The 23,776-nt window shown below is 48.3% G+C and overlaps 1 protein-coding gene across 2 annotated transcripts in view; it reads left to right on the top strand.

Annotated features, from left to right (window-relative positions):
* The window catches only part of LOC126544898 (G1/S-specific cyclin-D2-like), a 357,628-nt gene that overhangs the window by 274,330 nt on the left and 59,522 nt on the right, over positions 1–23,776 (top strand). Inside the window, exons 4-6 of one of the 2 annotated variants that reach the window (XM_050192430.3) lie at positions 8,411–8,494; positions 10,781–11,097; positions 20,745–20,960. In XM_050192430.3, coding sequence (XP_050048387.1) covers positions 10,870–11,097; positions 20,745–20,960 — 444 coding nt within the window. In that variant the 5' untranslated portion in view covers positions 8,411–8,494; positions 10,781–10,869. Of the gene's footprint in view, positions 1–8,410; positions 8,495–10,228; positions 11,098–20,744; positions 20,961–23,776 lie in introns of those variants that run through there. The other variant, XM_050192432.3, reaches the window with a different exon arrangement.

Raw genomic sequence — 23,776 nt, 5'->3', positions numbered from 1 at the left:
ATATATATATATATATATATATATATATATATATGTGTGTGTGTGTGTGTGTGTGTGTGTGTGTATTGTTGCCACTCCCTTACATGATCCGCTTTTGTTACCCAATCATTGCGAAAGAGAGTTTCCGAGTAGCCAACATACGATAACGCAACGGTGGGCATTAAAACAAAGAATGTCTATTACTGCGCACAACGTTTGCACGTTCTAGCTTATACCGGCGAACATCAAAGCTGCCATCTCACCCTTTCGCCCCCCTCAACTCTGCCACCGTCCCTCACCATACATCAAGAAACGTCCACATTCAAATGTTCCATCCCAGCAACAGACTCGCCTTCCCCTAATCTTGCTGCGGACAAAGGTTGCAACATTCAACCAGATAACTGCGGAGATGTACTAAAGCTCCTCTCTTACCCTCTCTCATTTTTTTGATGTTATCACTTGGCATCTACCAAGTTGTCTCCATGCTTCCATTGTGCGCCCAAAGAGAGAGAGACAGAGAAATCGTAATCTTTCACGGTTACTTTATTTCGTGTTACTTTTCCAACACCCTCTTTCTCCTGCGTCACGGCGACGTTGATACGATGTTACGAGCTCAGCGACCACGCATCTCTATGGCCTGCGTCGGAAAGGCAAGTACACCGGTATGTAGACCACGGCGACACCTTCGGCAGCCTGTCCGGATCGGCCGTTTTTTGGTCGCAGACGGAGTTTGAGCGTGACGCGGGGACGTTCCTCAAGGGTCTCGCGTTTCCTTTTTTTTTCTTCAGCTGCACGAATTCCCACGTTTCGATGATGCGCGTCGGCAGCCGCGCTATGTCCCGAAGTTATCGCTTCCTGGGAAACCTGCAGCCCCGCATGGACACCCACTCATCGAGCTGCCCAACCCCAGCCCAGAGTTCCCCCCTGTCGTAAACGTGACCTGCGTACTAATGATGCCCTCCGTGCTGTATGTCGTGTTGTGTCTCTTGTTTTTCTTATTTTGCCTCGCGACGTTTCATTCCCGCCATGTTTTTAGCGATCGACATGGCGAGAACGATCGAGGAACGCTGGGTATACGAGGTTTTTGGAAGGCCCTTCAGGAGATTCTCCGTTTTTGCCTGAACCTCTTCAACCGAGATAAAATTTGTTACTTTAAGCAAGATTTAACTTTAGGAATTAAAATAAAGTCGCATGGAGCCAAATCAGGTGAATAAGGAGGATGCCCCATCACAGTAATGTTTTTGCTGGTCAGAAACTGCTTGACAGATAGGGCCATGTGAGCGGGTGCATTGTCATGGTGCAACAGCCATCCATCACTTCACAACTGTGACCATTTTTTCTTAATTTTTTCACGAAGTCCTTTTAGTACTTCAATGTAGTAGTGTTGATTAACAGTCTGACCACTGGGAACCCACTCAATCATTACAATTCCATTAATGTCGAAGAAGACGATTAACATTGCCTTGAATTTTGATGTTGACATGCGCGCTTTTTTGGGTCTTGGGGATCCTGGAGACTTCCACTGCATTGACTGGCGCTTACTTTCTGGGTCGTAGGTAAAAATACATGTCTCGTCACATGTTACAACAGATTCCAACAAATTCGGCTCATTTGCAATGCGTTCTAACATGTCCGCACACACGTCGTTACGGCACTGTTTTTGGTCAACGGACAGAAGTTTTGGAACAACCTTCACGCAAATCTTCGTCATGTGTAATTCGTCTATTAAAATGCGTCGAACAGCTTCCCTATCCAAGTGAACCAACTCCGCCACTGCACGAACACTTAATCTTCCGTTACCACTGATCACATCACGAACTTTGGCAATGTTTTGGTCTGTAATCGCTGACCTTGGGCGCCCAGCATGTTCGTCATCTTCCACACTGTCCCTTCCCCCTGAAAACCGCTTATGCCATTCAAACATACGTGCACGAGACAAGGTTACATCTCCATAACCCTCGGTTATTATTTGAAATGTTTCCGTGGCTGATTTCTTAAGTTTCACAAGAAACTTGATGTTGATTCGCTGTTCGGGTTTTATATCAGACATTTTCCCGGCGGAATGCAGTTGCACATGTTCACTCAATGACGCAGCACTCCCAACTGGCGTGATCGGTTCCGTCGAAACTGGAGGCATGAATAGAGGAGGTGTGTGGGATTACGTCAGCAAAACAGTTGTTGCCAACTCCACTCCATTTTCAAGCTACACACTTAGTCTCGTTTCTTTTGTGTCACACCTCGTAGATGATCTAGATCATTCGGGTGTAGTGCGCTACTAATCGATCCGTGAAGTTTCCATTCAGTCAGCATCACACAGAGGGTAACCGGAGGCAGCAATGGAGCAGCCTATCTTCACCTTCTTTATTCATTTTTTTTTTTTTTTTTTGACTGACAAGACTCGGCAGTTTTCGCTGAAGTGCGACGAATAAGTCAGCTAGGGTATGCTATCTCCACTTCATTGAGCCTTATCACCCGCATCGCAATATCAAACAAAAAACGCGACCGCGGTAGGCGTTCGCGAAAGCATTTAGAAAAAAAGTGTCCATGTTCCCGTCCAAACGAGGCATTTCCCAAAGAGACCTCCAGGTCGAGTGCACTTGCCAGTGCTGCACCGGCAGCAGCTGCATTCCATTCTCGGCATAAGGGATTTAAAGAGCAACCGGTTAACCCTGTGCGCGCTCTTCCGGTACTGCCTCTCCTTCCCTTCCTTCTATTCATGCACAAACGCTTAGCTGCACATAAGCCTCCGTACGTGGAACGGGAGTGCAACGACCAAGAATCTCTCGAGGGGGAACGCGGGTGACCAGCCAAACACGCTCATTCATTAGACACGCGAGCATGCTTAACCCACGTCGTCAGCAGCCTTCAAAAGCGCGACACGGAGGCTGTCGCCGGACGGACGGTCCACGATGGCAGCCCAACTACACACACAGAGCGCAGGAAATCATGTGGAACTCGTCGACGCGTTTCCGAGATGAAGGTGGCGGGGGTCCTCGCCACAACCCCTGCGGCTCCGGGAACGGAGCGGGGAGCTCCCAAAAGCGCGTCACAAATTCCTCCGCCAGTCCCGGCGAACACCGAGCGGTGTCAGCAATAGCGTGGCGGCATCGACAGAAAGCTTCGGATGTGGTAGGAAAGCGGAAAAGGGACCAGGGGAGAGCTCTTGTCACTTATTTTTAGTTTCTTTTTTTTTTCGTTTTGTTTCCAACCAGTGGCTCCGTTTTGCACAGAGGCGCATCAACGCACGTGCTTCAGCAGCGTGGCTTCCATCGCTTGCTAGGAGCCTATGGTTCGCACACACACAGACACACACACACACACACACACACACACGCACACACACACACGCACACACACACACACACACTGTCCTCCAGGGTTCGGCAAGTGTGCACTGCCTTTCATTTCGCCCCCTTTTAGGGAAAGAAAGGAACAGGGGAGAGAAATGGCTGTTGCCGTCTTGGAATGGGAAGCGTGGATTCTCGGTACACGGCACACCCTCATCCTCTTCTCCCTGCATATTTTCTTTTCTTTCTTTTTTTCTTGCTACATTTCGCTAAGTCGTCTTTCCTCCCAGGAATCCGAGAATTTGGGGCCAAGCCCCTGTTAAGTTTCTTCGCTTCCTTCGGGGAGTGGTCCGTTCTTTTTTACCTCCCTCCTCATGCACGAGTTGGTCGCTGCACTTGTTCTGTCCACTGCGGTGGACCTTGTCTTCTCGAAATATGTTTTTGTATTTCCCTTAAAGAAACAAAAAAAAAGAAGCACGATAAGGTAAAAGCCGAGAAACCGAAGAATAAACGCACGTATATCGCAGAGCCCGAGAGAGAGAGCAAGCAAGTACGGCCGCTCTCATAGAAAAGAAAGTTCCAGTTTCGGACCCGCAGCGACGTCAACACGTGGTTCTCCTGTCAGTTTAGAACGGAGGGGGAAAAAATCGCGAGAAACACAAAAAAAAAAGGAAGAACAAAGGGGGGAATACTGCGGGGTCCGCCGTGATTGCTTCCAACGTGTTATTCCAAAGTCAATTTCCGCCGAGACCCTTTGTGTTCCGCCGGCAACCCATGGTTCGTAACGACCTGTTCGATTGAACATAATCGACGCCTCGTGCCTTCTTTAACTGTGTCCATACGTGTATATTCCATTTTTTCCCCTCTACAAAGCAGTGTAACTTGCAAGACACTCGGGCGAGCGATCGCTCGCTATTCTTTTTTTCTGTGTTACGTTCACTTCCGTCGCAATTACCGAACTTGGGCGTAAGGTGAGTGCGTTCAACAATGCTAGAGGGCCAAATGAGCGTCCTCATGCACTGAAAGCTGAAAGAATGCATACGTGTCCTTGGTATCATTTTTCAGCGTGAAGTACTTCCGAGACACCATAGTCGTTTGTGAGACTCCCCTTTGGCTTGAACTGCGAAGAGCCAAACAGCTCTCGTGTATTAAGTCTCGTTAGTTGAGTAGCCTGCTTAGAGCTTGTGGAGTGTACGTGCTAAGAAGTGGGGCACATTTCCTTTTCGTCATGTGCTGTCGACCCTAAATGTTTAGGACCAAGGGATCTGAGAAATAAAGCTGAATATATCCGCATTCTCACAGTGTAGACTGGTATTCGCATTTCTTGTCTCTATAGCGTAGTATATGCGAACGTAATTGAGATGTACGGTTTCATTGGCTATAGTGTTACAGGCTGCGAGGAAATTCAACGTTTTCCGAAATCCCGTGCTCCGTAAATATCTGTGGTCGACTTCATACTTGTTATACATGCTCCAGACTTCCGGTACTCCGAAAAGAGTTCTACGCACGCGGCCTCGATTGCGACAATGCAAGACGCACATCGCTGTCTCCTGTAATCTCTATTTTTTCTTCTTTGTTTATTCTCGTAATATAAGCAGATGTTGACAAACAAGTTCGGCGCCGGCGAATCATTCGCTCCTGTATATGTGGTACTTACGAAATACAGTTACAACATAAAACAATATACAATGTAGTTACAACAAAACTTGTGTCCTCACATACAATTCTGAAACTCTTCTCGTTCGTCGTCCATTTTTTGTGTGTAAACTGGACACGCTACGTAAAAATGAAGACAAAAAGCAAATCCTAGCCAACTTTATACGAAATGCATCTCATGAAACCGAATGAGGACAAGGTTTAGCACCTGTATTATATACAGCAGCAGGCGTTTACGTTTTTCTGTTTTTTAATTCCTGCTTCACACCCATTGCGACGAATCCCACAAATTAAGAAAAAGAAAGAACAATGCATAACAAATACTTTATAATGTTCTCGTTAAACGAGACGCGTAAAGACAATGTTTCAGATCCGATCATATTCTGCTGCATCACGCTTACAGATATTCGTTAATGTTTCGTAGTATCACGACTAACGACGCCCGTTTCACTACTTCCTCAAAGCTGTAGCTGACTTGCAGCTGTCGGTTCATGCCTATGCAGTGGACGTTGATCCGGTTAAGGTGTTTCGAATGGACGCAACAGTTCTCGACCACCCTGCTTGAGTTAGTGGCACAAGACCAATAAAACGTCTCATGTTGACTGCCCTCAATAGGCGCTATTGCCTTGAGCAAGACGTCCGTAACTTGCAGGGCAACGTTCGTGGCATCATCGATCTATTCTCGTGCTTAGTTTGATGCTCCGTGCTAGTCACCGCGTCGATATTAAATCGGTGTACCCGATGTCCATGAATTACGCTGTAACTAGTAAGCGCACTTGTGGCTGTGCGCGAATAAAATCAGCCAGAAGCTTCAGGGGTAGCGGGCTTATGCGCACACTGGCTTTTCCGCATGTGTAGCAAGCGGTATCAATTTGACAGAGTAGTTCTGCGGAAACCCGCAAGGTGGAGAGAAGTAATTCATAAAGGGAAAACCAGACATCCACCCGTTCGTAGTAATTGCTACAAAGCAAACCCATACGGGTTCCTCGAAAGAAAAGCCTCGAAGTTGAAAAAAAATTCGTCCTGGTCCGGGGCTCGAACCCGGGACCACCACTTTTCCGGAGTAGCGGGTCTACCATCTGAGCTAAGCAGGCGGCTAGCAGATGCTAGAGTGAAGTCGAATTTGTCAACAACTGGAAGCAACTCAAACGGTATTACGCTTAGCTTTAGAAAGATGAAGGCTCCGACGCATGGTGACCACAACTCGCTCGGCAAATTTACTCACCGCGTCGTAGAAGCTAGTGTGCCGGAAAAGAATATTGAAGAGATGAAAGAAGCCCTGCCCTCGCATTGTGTCCTCGTCTATGCACTGCGTAGTTGTTTCACGTGGGAGCTGGTGTTTCATGTCTGAGGAATATACGGGCTTTAATAAGGTGCTGCCGCATGCAGTCACTTTTACTAATATTTCCTAACGACCCCACTTTCGAGACGTTGAGGCGCCTGAATATATTTGTATATACGCACACGCTATGAACAATTTACACACTCTGGGGCGTATCGTTGTCCCACAACAAAAAGCCTAGTCTGTCCTGTCTGCGCTTCTTGTCTTGAAAACTCGATCTGCGTTCGCCGATTTCCTGTCAAGAATTCTATGTCACGCTGATAACGCGCATGCCACTCGTGACCTGGAAATGTCGGGCGCGCAGCGTTAAAATAGAGACACCGAAGATGGATGACAAATATCGCTATGTGACAAAGATACGTCCCAAAGAGTGTGAACTGCTTTTAGAGCGTAAATTGGAGTTTTTAGAGCTTTCTACGTAACAAGCCGGTCAGCTCTTGTACGTGGGGAAAAAAGAAGAAGCCGGTGTTCGCGTATCCCCACGTCTGGCCTTTAACCGGCGGCGAACGCGTCTATTCTAATCTGGTAACTGCGCTTCCAGAGATAAACACCGCAGATAATAGTCTTCGTTCGCCTCCTTGCCTGCAGGTTTGCATATGCTTGTTATCTCGAATTCCGTGGCAGTTGTAATTTGGCGTCCCAGAGGACGTTCTTAATAATTTCATTTGCACGTGACAACAGTTACACTATGTATAGACACTGTACGCATCGTTTCACGAAGGTGGGCCTGTTACTGCTGGTACTTTAGAGAATCCGTGTGTCCTTTCCGTTACGCCAACATCAGGTGAGCTGCTGACCCTCGCCATGTACGGCTCGCCACTGCCACTGAGGAATGAATTTCCTGCCTACTGTAAACACGTGTAGCTCCAAGAGGCCGGACGCAATGTATAATCACTGCGATATCGCTCGGCGAGTTAGAGCTTGACAATTTGTGCGGTGATTTATTTGAACACCACGCGCATTCTGAGAGTGGTCGGGTGTGATGTTTGCATGGGAAGACGCAGAAAGCAAAGCTGTAGGTGGACGAAGATTGCGTTAATTGCGGGCATCGCAAAGTTGTTCTTCGCAAGATGAAGAGCGCACAGCTGGACTCTGCTTCTTCTTTTCTTCTTTAGCGTCTTCTGGACTTCCCAGTCACTTTGATTCTCGGCCAAGTCACATTTAACCACCTGCAATGTTGCGCTCTCACCATTGGCTAAACCTGAGCAACTCACCCAGCATGAAACATTCCACAGGTCTTGCGTGCGGGTGGAGACAGTTGAGCGGGATACGAAACGTTGGTACAATTTGGAGCGCGAACTATTCAAATAGCGTGGCTCGATCCAGCGCGTGACAGTCATTCACGTAACTACGTGTATTATGGAACACGCATACGGCACGCGGTGCATGATATGCAGGAGTACAACGAACGTTGCAAAGGTGTTGTGGAGGTCGTTCAAAATGAAACGTAAGATAATAGAAAAAAATATAAAAAAGGAAAGTATCGTTCGCTCTCGCTTTGCTGAAACAGAAGAAACCTATACCGAGTCACCACCTTCTCTCTCTCCCTCTTTATAAGGTTTTCTATTCGACGCTTGATCGCACACCATAAGTTTGACTTCCATCACGCAAACCGCAAGGCACAGGCCGTCCCCTTCAGGCATAGTACAACCCTGCTCGCACACAAATGCATTTGCGGTCTTGTTTTTCTGCCGAGCCTTTAAAGACAACAATGTCCTTCCTCTTGAAGTCACTGCCATCGCAGTTTGTTCAAGATGTAACTACTTCTTTTTCTGGATTTGAAAATTGTGGCGGCAGTGTTCTTTATTTTGTTTTTACATATCTTGTTCACCCACCTCATTTGCTATACCCGGGGTCTTCAAGGAATAAAGTGTTTCGACTTCAACACTGCATATTGTGATTTCCTGTCATCTCTCCCTTTGACGCAAAAAACAACCATAGATCACCACTTAGTTCTTTTTCCTATCAACTTTATTGGCAGCTTAACAAAAATTACAGCGAAATTGCAGGAACAAGGAAACAAATCACAGGTTCGAAGCTAACCTAAAATTCTGCACAGCTTTCTTCGTATTCCAGCTTGAGGAAGCCAAAAGAATGTTTGTATTGTTGTCCTAATCAGTTATTACTTGTGTCCTACTACTTTCAGATGCAGGCACTCACTGGCCTCTGTGAGCAATCAACGTCGCGAATGCAGCCGATGCATCGCGCATGACCATAGACGCCAAGCGAGGTGAGTCTACGAACCTTTGAGATTTTCAACACACTAGAATCTTTAGTCCTGCTGAAACATTTCTTATGCAGTTTTGTAAGTAACAAGTGGTTTTCTAGACGAACACGGATAATAAACATCGCCTGCGGCAGATAGCGCCATTTTGTCGCATCGGTTGGATTACTTGAAAAGGTGGTCACTAGCGGTGAATTCCAGTGTGATGTAAACTATTGAAAAAAAAAAAAAGGTTTCACTAGATCACTTTTCAATTATTCGCTTTAGGAAAGATTTCAGAATTTAGGAACTGAAGATATGCAGTAATGAGTGGATATTCATTTATAAAAAATAACGTGCTTCGTACGAATTTTAACAACGGCATCCGCAATGTTTATGGCGAAAAGTACATTCATGTTCCAGCTAACACTGACTGACACATACTGGAAATTTGCAGCTTGTAGTACATGTTTGAGCCATTATTACGTTATCGACATGACTGTACAGCGCAAAAGAGGAGGACAAGAGAAAGTACAGGACACTGTCTGTCCTGGTCTTTTGTACTCTACATTCACGTCGGTATTGAATCACGAATTTACTCACGCAACACTCTCCAGAAACATCCAACTTCAAGTAGTATAGAAAAAAAAGAACGAAATACTTTGGCCAGTGAGGTCATAAATGCCCAACTGCTTATACCAATTTCACAAGCTGCCTTTTTTTCCTGTCTTTTCTTTTACGTACGAGCGTTTCTATCACGTATGAATTGGAAGTGGTTGTGCATCAGAAGAGATGAGAACAATTGTTCTGAAGCTTAAAAGAAACTGGTCCAGAAGTTACCGCTTCTGTGATCACGTCGCTGTTCACGGCCCATCACATCGCGAGTTGGATTGGTAAAGTCATCGAACCTTGTTGCCGTGCCAGGGTAAAAAAGAAACCTCACGCGAACGGGAGCGCGCAAGGTACACGGTCAAGTAGCCTCCTAGTGCACCGTCAGCTAGCTGCGCGACACCAACCGACTCACAAAATAAAAAAGAACAGGCAGGCGGAGAAGATACCGCGACACGGGCCGGGCCAGGCCAAAGCAAAAGAAACAGAAAGGTGGCTCGAATGAGGCTTTCTTTTTTTCCCCCGTAACGTCGTCAGCTGAGTCGAGGCGCTCGCTATCGAATCTCCGAGAGCGTACGAGAAGTCCGAGACGGCCTTCTCGGAGTAACTGAAACGTGGCGACGAACGCGCACCACCGAGTCTAACCCACTGGCCCGGTAGCAACAGACCACCCCCCTCCCCCCCTCCGCGAGGTTGGTGTGAAGGAAGTAAAGAGAGGGGGTGTAGACTGTGAATGAGGTGAGGAGGTTGGGTCTAACCAGGGGCAGGAAGGACAACGAGGTAGTGGCGGCGTAGCCCCCAGCAGCACCGACGAAAACGACGAAGCCGAGCGATAGCGACAAAACACACGGGAAAAACTGAACGATGCCCCCGCGCAGCGAAAAGCGGCCCACGTCTCGCTCGTCGGACGTCCCGCCGAAGACTGGTTGGCTGGACTGCGAGCGACTCCCGAACATGCGCAGATCGGGAGAGGAGGTCTGCTGTAAGCGCCGAGACGGACGTGGTGGTAGTGGTGCGTAGTGTGTGCGGAGGGGGTGAGGGGCCTTCTATCGCAGCGCGCGGCACACAGCTTCAGAGATTGAGAGAGGGGGGAGGGGGTGTAACGCGTAATCGCCACTGTTTCCCTCCCCATTCCTCTCACCCTCGCTCGCAAGAGTACGCTTTCACTTGCCCCCCCTCCTCGCTAGGGCGTGGATGCGAACTTGGGAGCCCTCGTCGCGATTCATACACACACTTGACGGTTGGCGAGTGCACATCTCGTAGCGGCGTCGTTCCTCGCTCTGGGAAACTCACCCCGCACACGGCCACGACCCCCTCATTGCCGTGCTTGTCGAGGGCGAACGAGGGACACTTCCAGAGGGTTGTCGTGACGTTGCGGGCTGCCGACGCGAAAGTGAAAGAAAAAAGGAGCTCGCCACTTGCCAACCGTCAACAATCAGAACCTTTCCCCTCACGCTTTTCTCTTTATCCGTGAAAAAGAAAAAAGAAGGAACTTTTGAGACGAGCCTCATTGCGAGTTCGGGCACAATTTGCCGTCATAGCCGAGTTAAAAGAGTTCCGGCAGGCCCCTCGAACCCTGTCCCATGTGCGAGTCGGTGTTCAGGATCGGTCAGGCCTAGCCGCTTCTGCTTGTGGGTACGGCGTGGGTCTTGAAGAAGAGCACTGACTTCGACACCATCCGGGCACCTGTCGCTCCTGCCACAGAGGACGACGGCCAGGCCAGCGCCGATCGGGAAAACCCGCCACTGGCAGAGTAAAAGGGCCGCCGCTTCGTGGCTTCTGCAGCCGGCATAATGACGGAGCTCTTGTGCCTCGAGAAGGACGTGGATTTCCAGGAGCGGCCCGAGGGCCAGGGCTCCGTGTGCTCGTACAGGGACCCGGCCATCTTCGACGACTGCACTGTGCTTGAGAACCTGCTCAGATCCGAGGAGAGGTACCCTATCAACCCACGCTACTTCACCTGTGTCCAAAAGGAGCTCTCCGTCAACATGAGGCGCATCGTCGGACGCTGGATGCTTGAGGTCAGTGCTTTTGGGCCCGCGGCCGTCTTGGATTTTCTCTTGCCTGTGTCGTGTCACGTGTCTCAGTAGCCTGTGCTAGCTGGGGATCGAAACAATTACCTTTATGCACCCGTTCGACTGATACAAACTCTCTGCTCGCTCGGAACGTGCTTGAATTCCACTAAGTCAAGGGCACCCCGGTTTATGGTTTGCCATGCATGTCACCCAGGGCCTATGCTGCAAGACTAGCGCACCTAACCTGATTATTCATTCAGAATTCACTAAGTGCTCACTGGGACTTGTGCAAAGCACACCCCACAGCCTCAGTGAACTCCTCTTTGCCACGACGTCCTTGAATGCTGCTAGTTCACGTGGAGAAATCTCAAGTAGAGATCCTCTACGAAGCATGCGGTCACGACCAACGCACGAGTGCTACGTTTCCCGCTGGTTCGCAGGTGCTACCCGCGAAGGTGGGGCATGACTCGCACGAACGCACGATGCCTGCTACCAGCCGTAATCATGCACCAGCTCGGTCTGTTCCACGTGTCTTGCAACTCCGCTGCCCGCGCTTCCGCGAAGGCGTGCAGCACGCGCCGGCGCGGTTGCGGCAATGCCATTGCGCAATACAGGAATCGAGCAAGGCAGCCTGCAGAACCGGCAGTGCCGGCATCGTGAAGCCCGCGCACTTGCGTACTAGCTTTTATTAGTCTCGACTCCTTATTCGAGCAGCTTGCGGTGTTACTCGTTCAGATGCCAAATGCGTGTGATTTTTTTTACCCCTCACTTAAAAGCACATCGGGCGCGGAACGACAATCCGAGACCTCCTCCACAGTTGTCCTTATCGCTACGATGTGACGCCTTTTATAGCAAGCTCCTCTGATATCTCGCACCGTCCGGTGGATCGTCTGGGCGTCTCTCTCACAGCTTATTGGTGAAAGAAAAAGTGCTTTAACTTTAGCTTCTTTAGCACCCATGCACTATTTCGATCAAAAAAAACAGAAAAGAAAGGCAAGAACTTTATATCGGCCCAATCGAGAAACGTATCATTTCGTCCAGGCATATTGAGAACATTTCTATTGGCCAGAGAGTTTCCTTCTCGGTCATCTACACATGGAAACTTGAGCTTCTAGAACAAAAAGCTGAACTTCGAAAGGTAACTCTGAAGCACCGAATTTCGGAGAAGAAGAACACGTGACTCGCTTGCGAAAGAAAGAGAAAAGAAAATTAGGTACGCGGACGACCGACCCATCGGTGCTTTCGCCGGCGAGATGGGATGGCGACTCGTCCGAACGCCAGCGCATTTCGACCGAGACAAGTTAGCATCGGCCGCATGGTACTAGCCGCATTCAGGGGCCGTCAATTTACGCTGCTTTATTAGTCTTCGTTTTTTTTTCGTTTTTTTTTTTTAGTCGTGTGCGCCGCGGATAGCAGTCGTCGACGTCCTCTCGGCCGAGGAAAAGTGGCCTCACCGTCATCGTCTCCGGTTTTGCTGCTGTTGCTTATCGCGTCTCTGAGTGTCACTGCAACGCTCGCTTCTTCGTACATCTGCACGACTGACCACATCGCGTTGGAAAGCCGCCCAGAAAACAACTCCCTGGTGGCACGCTTTTATTTTTTTTTTCTTGCTTCTTTTTCGAGCTTTCCGATGGTCGCAGGAAGGTGTAAGCGCTTCGCGAGCGTCTTGGTTTAGTGATAAAATGGTGAACCAGGTTTTCTACAGTGTCGCCTCGCTGTTTCTGGCTCCGGCAAATGTACAACTGCAGTAAATGTAAACTACAAGATCAGAAGGTGCAAGCGATTGCCGAAGGTGCGTCGCATATTGTGGACTGCTGCGAAATATACGCGACACAACTGCGGGAAAGTGAGGGAAACTGAGGGACTAGGCTTTTTAGTAGGCAGCAAATTATCCAACGCTTGCCGATGAATAAGAAGGCGTAAATGCGTCAGTTGTATGCTAGATAAAAAAAAAGACTAATTCAGTGTTTTCCTAAAAGTCAACTGAATAATTAAAGAACAGAGGAAGAAAAATGGGGAATTAGCCCTTTCCTGTATTTTGTTGGCTTGGAAAGATGATGAAGAGTTGATAGCTTTTTTTTTTTTTCCCCACGAGGTGCGGACGCAGCTATTCTAGGTAAACCTGCGAAACCAATTTCCCAGCAGGTTCGATATAACGAAGCGCTACTTCGCAGGCCAGTTCGAAAACCGCGAGTGCTGTAACGCCTTAAGCCGCAATTGTCAAGTCATCGATCATCGTTATCTTCATCAGCTTGACGCTAGAAGACCCGTGCTTCACCTAAATATGTCCGATCGTTCCCATCGTTCAGAAACGTACACCACCCTGCACACGTGCATCCCTCCGTCTAAATCTCTGCCACCCACGACCAGGTTTTCGAGCGATTAGAATCCATTGTCGCCGCAATTGACCACTGGTAACCCACTCAACAACGTTCAACAATAACTTTTTTCGCATGGCCTGCACGAACCTCCAGCCAACTCCAGATTCGTTAACTTTAATCGAATAAGAATCGCCGGTTACTTGTAATCCTTACGATTCATTGAAGCACCGTCGATGCGTTCGAGATAACTCCTCTGTTTTCGTGGTTGCCCACGGTATGAAATGTTCTACTGAGATGGGACGGTGCTTCGGATCGGTCCTGTGCGTTCGAGTTCCCCAGAGCGACGGCAAACAGCCGCTGCCTCACATCCAACATTGTTATCAGTTTACCCTGCCTATAGTTATCTGGTGAGAAGGGATGCTTTGCAAGCTTCTTCGGCAAGAGCACTGGCTCGAGCACTGTTCGTGAATGGGCGCTGGTCTGCGAACCTTGAAAACGAAATAATAAAAAAAAAACATGAAGATTGATGAAAAAGCAAGGAGAGTGTTGCGATTCCTCAGTGCAATCCTAGTCTAATTATCGAAGTGGTCAAGCTGTGTTTAATTCCGTCGACGATATTTTGCAATTCGCCGGCCTCCGCGGCAATAAATAACACAGTGAAGGGGTGAACAAACCAGTCGCGAGAACCTGTTGCGTCTCGAAAAAAGAAGAAAGTACATATACCCTGCAAACACGTCGAGTGTTCTATATATAAAAAAGGAATGTAAAAAATAAATACATCCAGAGTAGTAGCACGCTCGGACTCCCACATCGTTTGTGCGACCGGACTTGAAAGGCGCTATTTTGCTGAGAGCCCGATGGAGATCGAATAATGTAATCCTACTTAGCACAATAAGGAAACGGCATTAAAAAGCGAGAGAGAGAGAAATAATGACTTCGCGCACCGACAGCCTCTTGGCTACGCGACCAAAATTAACTTCCTGTAATAATTGAAAGGCATGCCGCGACTTTCTTCTGTGTTCTATGCATTGAGGGCCTAAATATCGTAGCCCTTAACTTCAGCTTCTTTTTTTAATGCTTTCGTCTCTCTCCTTTTTTTCTTCGCTTCACCTTCGGCTAACGCGCAGGACCTGATTGAAGTCTAGTCAGGTTCCACGCCCGTGGCGATCCACAGGGGAGCCTGTATGCCCTGTACCGCGCCGAAGGCTGCACAAGGCGACAGGTGCAACAGGACTTGGCAAAAAAAGAAAAGCAGGGAGTAGCTAAAGACGCTCATAGGGGGTAGGGGGTAGGAGTGTCTATACAGGTATAAGCTGGGGGCTTTTCGATCCTTTCCTTTTCTCTAACTTGCTACCCCGCCTTTGCGTTTCTGTGTTATTCTGCGCACTTTTCTAGTTCTCAACGTCACCTCCCCGAATGCATTCTACTCTTCTTTCTGCTGTAGTCTTCTTTCCCCGCAGACGGATACTGTGGCGACTATTTCGCACCAGTTGCATGCAGTGCGCCGTAAGCTTGTCGCACGCGTTCCCGGTGCCGCGTTTGCCATGCGCTGTCTAGCAGGGGCATGTTCTCGCAACGTGGTCGCCTGGCTCGCGCCGGAGAGTTCTTTTTGTAACCTTCACGGAGCTTGGTGTCAATGTCTACGCATACGAAAGGGAGTCATCGTGGCGAGAGACCGTACGCAAATGCGACGGCGTACGCGTGCGTACCGAGAACTAGCCATCGGAGCTTGTCGCAGAGGGCTGGAGTCAAGTTTGCAGCACGGATTAAGGCGAGCGCCGACGCTCGAAGAGGCTGCGCTCGAGACAGCCCAGATATCGTTTCGTCAACGTTTGCGAGTTTCGCTCAAATGCTGATTCTGTGGTCGTCCTTCTTAGACGGTGTTTTTTTGCTAGCGCGACAGGCTGTAATGCCATCCGCGAGAGGTCTGCGGCAGAAGCTGCGGCCATTGGAGTCGTATAGTTTACGATAAAATCTTGGGAATGTATAACGTGCCCCGAAAAAATAAGGAGGGGGGGGGGGGGGCGCCTGCGAAAGTCACTTACAAATTGGGCGGGTTCCCGCTGAAATGGTGGTGTCTATTCAAGGCTCAGGATTCACCCCCTCCTTAAGCCCGGCTTCCTTTTTCCTTTTGTGTCGGGGTCTCATTGCGATGTAGCACGTGCGCAGAAGTACCGTGCTAACACCGAGAAATGACCTTCTAACCCATGCAATGTTCGTGTGTTTTATCCGGCTAGACGTCTTAAGAGAATTTCTCGTCCTTACATACGCAAGTGACCAGTAGTGATTTCCTACCTTCTCATTCCTCACATTTAGTTCCATAAACAACCACTCACTACTACTACTGCTACTACTAGTACTAGTAGTACTACTGTAGTAGTAGTAGTAGTAGTAGTAGTAGTAATAGTAGTACATATGCATACCCACCCTATTCGCAGCATAGTCTCATTGAAATAGTCCTTTCCACGCTCCGTATCCCACCGGAGCCATAATCACACATAAAGAAAGAGAGCAACGAGAATGGGGCCTCTTGAGCAAAGAGATCTTGTACTGCGTCGTCTTCTTTTTCTTATCCGGGGCCCTCGGCGCCTGCAGCCTCTTCAGGACAACTCTCTTTAGGGGACACAACCGGGACAAGTTCGCCCCTTTTGTCTTAGCTCCGAGAACGATTCTTTTATCGGCCGCACCTATGGGCTCCAGCCGCGTCCCCTTCGTCCCCGAGGGACTCCAGAAAATCTAGACGCACGCAAGCTGGTTCGCTCACTCAGCGCCGTCGTGGGGCGAAGAATCTCGCGAAGCCACGAGCAATGCGAGATAAGAGGTTGACAAACGCGTCCACTCGCGGACGTTCATTGTTTTACCGTGTTGCCTCTCTAACTTCACTTCGGAGACGATGTGCCCGCCCCCTCTCCATCTTTCATATCCCCTTCTCTGCCCTCTCACTCCGCTATCTCCCTACCATCTACTCATACTAGCTAGTCAGCTGCACTAGATTAGCTCGGTACTTTTTTTTTTTATTTCTTTCTGTCTTTTCTTGCTATCAATGTTGGCCCCTTGCGGTTTGGCAGGTAACCAGATGGGAACGTTTTGGAGTGCTTTGTTGTGAGGATGCGCCTCTGTATCGATGCAGAAAGACCCCAGTCTGTACACACTGGTCACGGTTATTGCCAGACGGCATCCTTGAAAAGTGCAGATGAAATGACGTACGAACGCTGTTGTTGGATTGCCGGCATTGAGCAATACCTGTTTCCCCGCAACAGTATTCTGGTAATATGGCAATATTGTCAGAATACTATAACAATATTTATGAGAAAATTTCACAGCCTCGCCTTTCTTCTTTTCTTTCTTTTTGTCATATACCCATAATATGTTGGTGTCTGTATATGCCTGGATGACCTTTATCTTGATTGCAGACACCACCTGGCCTCAAGACATTCATTAAAATTAATGAAATTATGGGGTTTAACGTGCCAAAACCACTTTCTGATTATCAGGCACGCCGTAGTTGAGGACTCCGGAAATTTCGACCCCCTGGGGATCTTTAACGTGCACCTAAATCTAAGTACACGGCTGTTCTCGCATTTCGCCCCCATCGAAATGCAGCCGCCGTGGCCGGGATTCGATCCCACGACCTCGTGCTCAGCAGCCCAACACTATAGCCACTGAGCAACCACGGCGGGTCCCAAGACATTCATGCACTAACGAGTTATGACACGAAGTCATGATGCGAATTCTAGATAAACACTACATAAATGTTAGTCATGCCGCATATTTAGCTCTGAAAGATATTGGGTCATAATGTTTCAAACACGGGTTATTAACTTAGCCTAACGACAGTAATTAATTAGCTTTGTATGGACGCATGACTTGTAATGGTGCCAAGTCTCTTTAAAGTAATAACACTGTTCTCTAGCGTCTTTAACGCCCCGAAACTCCTATAAGTGGAGATGCAGCAGTAGTAATGAAATTTCGAAGCACGAACTGTTGTCTTCTGTGCAGAGAACATCCAACTCCATATGTATATAGGTTTCCGCGACCGCGAAGCGGTCCTTGCTTCTATGTACGTGAAACTCCTTAGACCTTGCGCAAGCAGCATGTGAAGGGGGGATAAAAAAAATGTGAAAATAAAAAAATAAAAGAAAACGCGCTTGATCCGCAGATTGCCACTGAACTTCGCGACTCGAGTCGTGCATTCGTCAGCAGGTGTGAGCAGATCCGCAAGGAGCACACGTATCATCTCGCCTTGGTTTTTCTATTTAATCTTTTTTTCTTTATCTCTACCCCTGCCCCCGATATAAGAGCCCAGTACACGTGGGAGTCGCTCTCTCGGCAGTTCTCTCTGTCTCTCTCTCTCTTTCTCTGTCTCTCACGTCTTGTTTTATCTAGCCCCGCTATCACAGTATACACCGTACTTCTATACCGTGTATTGTCAGCTGTTCTTCGAGGCGCTTGTGTGGTCTGACATCCTGCGCAGCTAAGCTCGAGGCATTGGCCCGAAACGTGCTCGCTTGCTTTCGATACACGTGCATATAGCAGGAAAGTGGTACTACCGATTTCATTAACGTGTTACCCACAACGTACCTGGTGTTCATTCTCGATGTCTGGTCCGCGGTGTTCGTAATTTCCCGATCAGGTTTCGGGTATCGCTCATGAAAGCTTCGTAAATGCGATTACGAAAGTACGGCGCTCCTTGTGAAGCTTGTAAACTTCGACATTCCTGTGCCCGAGGAAACATGTGAAGCGAATTTCATATGCTAATATATAAGAAGCCTGAGATTTTCTTTTGTCCTGTTTTGCATTTGCTACCTCGTAACGGAATACAAATTTTTGCAATGACATTTATTCTTGCTCCGTGAAATCAACAATTTATCATCAACCGCTTGTACGCGCCTCGCGTCTATTATGTATTTCAACTCAACTCTTGTTTGTAATGGGCGAGAAACTCGTCGTCAGACTCTTGAGAAGGCCAAGTTGACGCCGTTCTGGTATAGATTTTCTGTCACTGCCTTGGTGGCTTCTTTATAAACTTGTGTACGACGCCTCTCTCTCCGGACAGCTTTACCTGACTGGACTCGTGACCGCTCCCTGAATCAAAGATGCTCGGACCGTGGTCACACCCGTCAAAAAAAAAAAAAAAAGCGATTCGCGCACTAGTGCATTACATGAAGTTCACCAGTTTGAGAGACCGCTTATAGTGTCCCTGTTCAACCTCCTACGTACACTCAGTGTACACTCTTCCTCTTTTTAGTCCCCATTTCCCTTACCCCCATTGTAGGGTAGCAAACCGGACGCTCCGCCGGTTGACCTCCCTGCCTTTCTTTCGCTTCTCTCTCTAGCGGTCACTTGAAGTAACTTTCTGCGATTATCGAGCGGCACGCGAAACCGCGCACAACCCTTTTATCAGACGTGGCGGCGCAAAACAATGGAGCTCTCGATAGCTGTTAGCGAGAAAACTGCACGCCATATCAGTGTGGCACAGACTAGATTTAGACGAGTGGTCGATTTCTTTCCTCGAAGAAATACCTAATATATTGTTATCACTGCGTGCTACAGCGCATGGCTGTGGTTGAATAATGCCGAGTTGTTGCTTTCTCCAACGCGTGACATAATCCTTCTATTTGCATCTGGTTTATATTTGCCAAGAGGCAGCGGTGTTCAGACCCTGTGTTTAAAGAAAAACGCCTCCTGAGGCACGTAGCCTGCGCATTGAAATGTATGTACTGCGCCCACCGCTCTGAGGACGAACACACTAAGGCAGTATTCATACTTGGTGCATCTTTCACGTTTTTTCTACCATATATACAAGAAAATGTGTAGTGTTTCTGCATACGAAAGATTAACCTTCAGGCATTCACGCAAAATTCGAGCTTGGATACCGATCACGCGACATTCTCATAGTCGTGCGTAAATGTTGCAAACTGGTCCCGTGTTGTCGGTATACCGTGTACGAAGCAGCTTACCCGATTCTTATAAACCAAGGTACTGCGAGGGTATAGTTACCTTGTTCGATCGGCTGCTCAGAAGGTCACCTGACTGTCACATGTCATACACATTGAATGTATCGTTTATGACAATATTGCCTTTGATGTCGTCGCGGTTACAAATACTCGGCGAAAGCAAAAGCATAGCATTACTTGTGAATTGGATTATGGCGTTTTACGTGCCAAAACAGCGACTTGTAACGTGACCTCTGGGCACAGTCCTTTCAGAAGCCGCTTGCGTAACAGTGCTGAAGTGGAGAAGCGGTGAAAGGTCGATGACCCCTTGGGGTTCCTTCAGAACTAAGCTTAGAGCTAAGGATGTTAAGATTTGCCAAACTCTTCTTTTTACTTCAAAAATTGCTGAATGGTTATAACTAATACTCATGGAGGTATCACTAACGAGAAGGTACGAAACTTGGTTTGCGAGACGAGTAGGATTGTCATGCACTGGATTTGTGAAGTAAGCGAGTCGGAGAACGCGGTGCTATGGTGGTTTTCCTGATCCAACCTGCCCCGTCAAGCACGCGTCATAGGAGCCAAAACCACGGCTTGTAACGTGACTTCTGGGCACAGTCCTTTGAGAAACCGCTTGCGTAAGAGTGCTGAAGTGTAGAAGCGGTGAAGGAGTAGCTCAAACAAACTGCAGCTACGTACAACGCTTGTCGTGAGCAGTAGTATTGTCTCCGAAGGCGAAGAGGAAACGCGAGGTGACAGTGGACTTGTCGCAGAAACGCACAAAAGTAGCGAGAAATGCGGTAATGATGATGAACAAGGAAGGAGGAAGCGACCCCGAACTAAGGCGATAATAGCAGCCGCTTATTTCGCCGCTGTGAAAAGCCCGTCGACGAGCACGACTTGGCAAAACGCATTTTGTGTTCACACCTACTTGCGACCTCTTTTTCGCGTGTCTCTCAGTCTTTGTTTGTTTACTGTATGACAATACTCACATTCATTTTTGTTTCATTCTTCTTGTTTTATAGGCATCAACTAATCTGTATGGCTTACCGTACATTTTCGTGTTCTTTGTGGAAGTGTCTGAAAGCCTGCTTATATGCTTGAGATTCCTTTTACCTATATGTAATTTTTTCAATACGCTCATTTTCCTTTAGTTGTACATTTATGTACAGATTGAACCATGTCTCTTAACGCGTCCACTGCGCTTTGTCATCGAATCAAGCTTTGTCTCCCCCAATGCTCGTCTCTGTCTTGACCACCAAATGGTGTCCAAAAAGCCGGCGATGAAAGTTGCCAACATTTCAGTATAATCGAATCAATGAAATCAAATCAATCTAACCTCGCTTTATTATTTTTCTCCCCCCCCCCCCCCCAACCTCGTTCCATCGTGCCCCAGGTGTGCGAGGTGGAACAGTGCCGCCCGGAGGTTTACCCTCTGGCCATGAACTGCCTGGACCGGTTCCTCTCAGTGCGGCCCGTACGCAAGTGTCAGCTGCAACTCACGGGAGCCGTGTGCATGTTGCTCGCCTCAAAGTTTCGCCAGACGAAGCCCCTGTCTCTGGAGAGGCTTTCCATGTTCACAGACTACTCGGTCACCAGGGAGGAGCTCAAGGTGAGCGTATATACACTGCTGTTTTTTTTTTTTTTGTTGGTTTGTTCCAGTGTAGCTTCGTTTTTTGTCATTTTATGGTTGCTTCTGGCCATGTTCAAACCACGAGAAGTTCAGGCAGAAGTAAATAGCGGTAGAAACTTAAAAAAACACAAATACGTAGATGCGCAGCAACAAGCTTGGGATGGGTCGATATCCCCTTGGGGCTCCTTCAGAACTAAGTTTAGAGCTAAGGATGTTAATATTTGCCAAACTCTTATTTTTACTTCAAAAATTACTGAATAGTTATAACCAATACTGATGGAGGTATCACTAACGAGAAGAGACGAAACTTGGTTTGCGAGGCGAGTAGGATTGTCATGCACGGGATTTGTGAAGTGAGCGAATCAGAGAACGCGGTGTTATGGTAGTTTTCCTGATCCAACCTGCACCGACAAGCACGCGTCATAAGAGCAACGCTACTGATCTTTACGTAAAATCGTGCTATTTGCACAATGTTCATGGAGGCGCACTTGCTGCTGAGGCGTGTCTGGAAGAAAACAGAGCACAAGCCATCAACAGGTCAGCCTCGTCGATTTGACGCTAAGGTGCTGCAACACAAGCGGAAATGTCGTGTCGATTTCTCTACATCTAACGTCGAGTCTGCCATCGCGTCCTAGAGCTTCGCCGCACACTTGTAGAGTCCACGAAGACAAAAGAAAATTCTTTTAAAAAAAAGACAAAGTAGCACGGGCAGCGTTAGCGGCGTGACCAGTCGTGGGAAACGTCTCGGTGCCTCAGCAGAACCGCTCCTCTTCTAACCGCTTGAAACCTACACTACGCTGACTAGTGGGACCTCCTTGGGGCGAAAAAACGCAAAAGCAAAGCAAGAAAAAAAAGCTTGCGCATCAATCACGAGCTGTCGGCGGCTGCAAAGGAGGCAGGCAGTGCTACCGCCATCTTTTCGGGATTGTAACTCTATATCGAGCCTGCAGTGCACTTTTCAAAGTACCCTCTACCACCCTGCGTCACAAAAGAAAGAACACGGCGCGGAGAAAAGCGAGACAAAAAAAAAAAGCAATGAAGCAGCAGCAAGAAGAGGACTCCCGCCCTGCAAGGCCGGTGATGCCCCTGCATAGATAAAAGGCGCGCAGTGGATGGGACGGAGCAACGTCCTCCTAAACGGCCCGATAGTCTAGCGTCTCAGTAAAGACCCCTGGCAAGACCACGCAACTACTGGCTCGTGACTTTTCCCTGGTATTCTACCTTTTCGTTTTCTTTATTTCTCTGTTCGTTTGTTGTTTCACGCGGCCCTTTCGCTGTTAGTTGCTCCAGCTGTAAAGATGTCTCGTGTGTGTACTATTGATGGATCGCGCACAAATACTGCTGCCAGTGCGTAAAGAAAAGCAGTGCGTAATCTAATCGGGCAACATCCTCGCCGACGTCCCCTCCGTGTGCTAGGTGACATCAAAAGGAACCGCGGGCGAAGAAAAAAGAAACGTTTACCTTTGGCCACTTTTACCTGAGTGAAGCATTCTTCCTTCGTCACTCGTTGACCTGCCTTCGGTGCCATTAACCTCCACAGTGCTTCGTGAGCATTTATTTGCGTATGGAGACATCGAAGACCCGCGTGTCTACGGACACGAGACGAAAAAAAGCAAGTTAATTTTTGCCCTCTCAATTCGCATATCTAGCCTTCTAAAGAGGCGGGCCCAGTCTCGAAGCGCGGGAAATTCACACAATCTGATCACACAAGCACACAACAGCACATAAGCCCGCAGACACACGCATGCACACTAGAGCTACCGACATAGTGTAATTAAAATCTGTAGGTTTCAAAAAAAAATATAACGGAATGGCTTCGTGGTGAGCACTGACAATTACATTCAGATGCCATGCGCCAGTATCTACATAAACGACCTTCTGAGCACCTTGTCGGTGCTCAGAACCACAGGAAAGTGGACGTAGCATTCTCTTTAGCTTTGCGGCCTAGCGGCAGGAGAAGGACAGTGACATTGCGTCCACTTCGCCAACGTTGCACTCTCGTTGGTGGTTTCCGTGAAGGATGGTCTCTGAGTGTAGCAGTAAATGGGCCGGGCCCCCGCAACGTACTACGTAGCCGTACCAAAAAAGAAAAAAAAAACGCATCAAGTACGGGCTACAACCCCCTATATGCACCATGCTGGAAGACCGGTATCTTGATACGGGTGTTATCAAGCAAAGTCGTGAAGAATCTGACAGCTGCTGTCCCGTCGGCGTCTCACTGTCAGTTCTTTAACCCTACTGCGCCGAGGGCAATCAAATGACCGGCGGCAACGCGGACCGCGAAATGTTACGGCCGGATTTATGAGTCGCGTAACCTTCAGGTGCCGTGGGCGCCGGCGGGCGTACATACCGGCAGCCTTTAGGGGCAGGTCACCTTGTGAACTGAGGCGTTACATGAGCAGCAAAACTAAAGAAAGCTCTCGGAAATTCCTGGTAATTTCGTTGATCAAGCACGCCGGGCTACGCCTAATGAGGCACTCCGGGCTTAAGAACTAGCCGAGTCTCGAGTATACGCTTGGCAGTGGTTCAGGAGGAAGAGGACTGGCAAACATTAGTTTTTAAATACAGTTCTGTTTGCTGCTCGCATCGATTTGGCCTTCTTATTATGGCATTTGGCATGTTGCAGAGGGCTGTCCGCAGTGCTGTATGACACGCTATCTACCGCAGCACTGTACGAGTTATATAATCGACATATCTAGAGAGCGCAGTCAACCCTAGGTCGAAATTAATCGTTACGTTTGCGAAGACGAATACGAAACGGCATCCTCGGCTGTTGCGCTTTACTGAGAATCGAA

The sequence above is a fragment of the Dermacentor andersoni genome, chromosome 10, assembly GCF_023375885.2.
Source record: "Dermacentor andersoni chromosome 10, qqDerAnde1_hic_scaffold, whole genome shotgun sequence".
Lineage (NCBI taxonomy): Eukaryota > Metazoa > Arthropoda > Arachnida > Ixodida > Ixodidae > Dermacentor > Dermacentor andersoni.
Note: the sequence above shows the minus strand (reverse complement) of the source record. Positions and strands in the feature narration are given on the sequence as shown.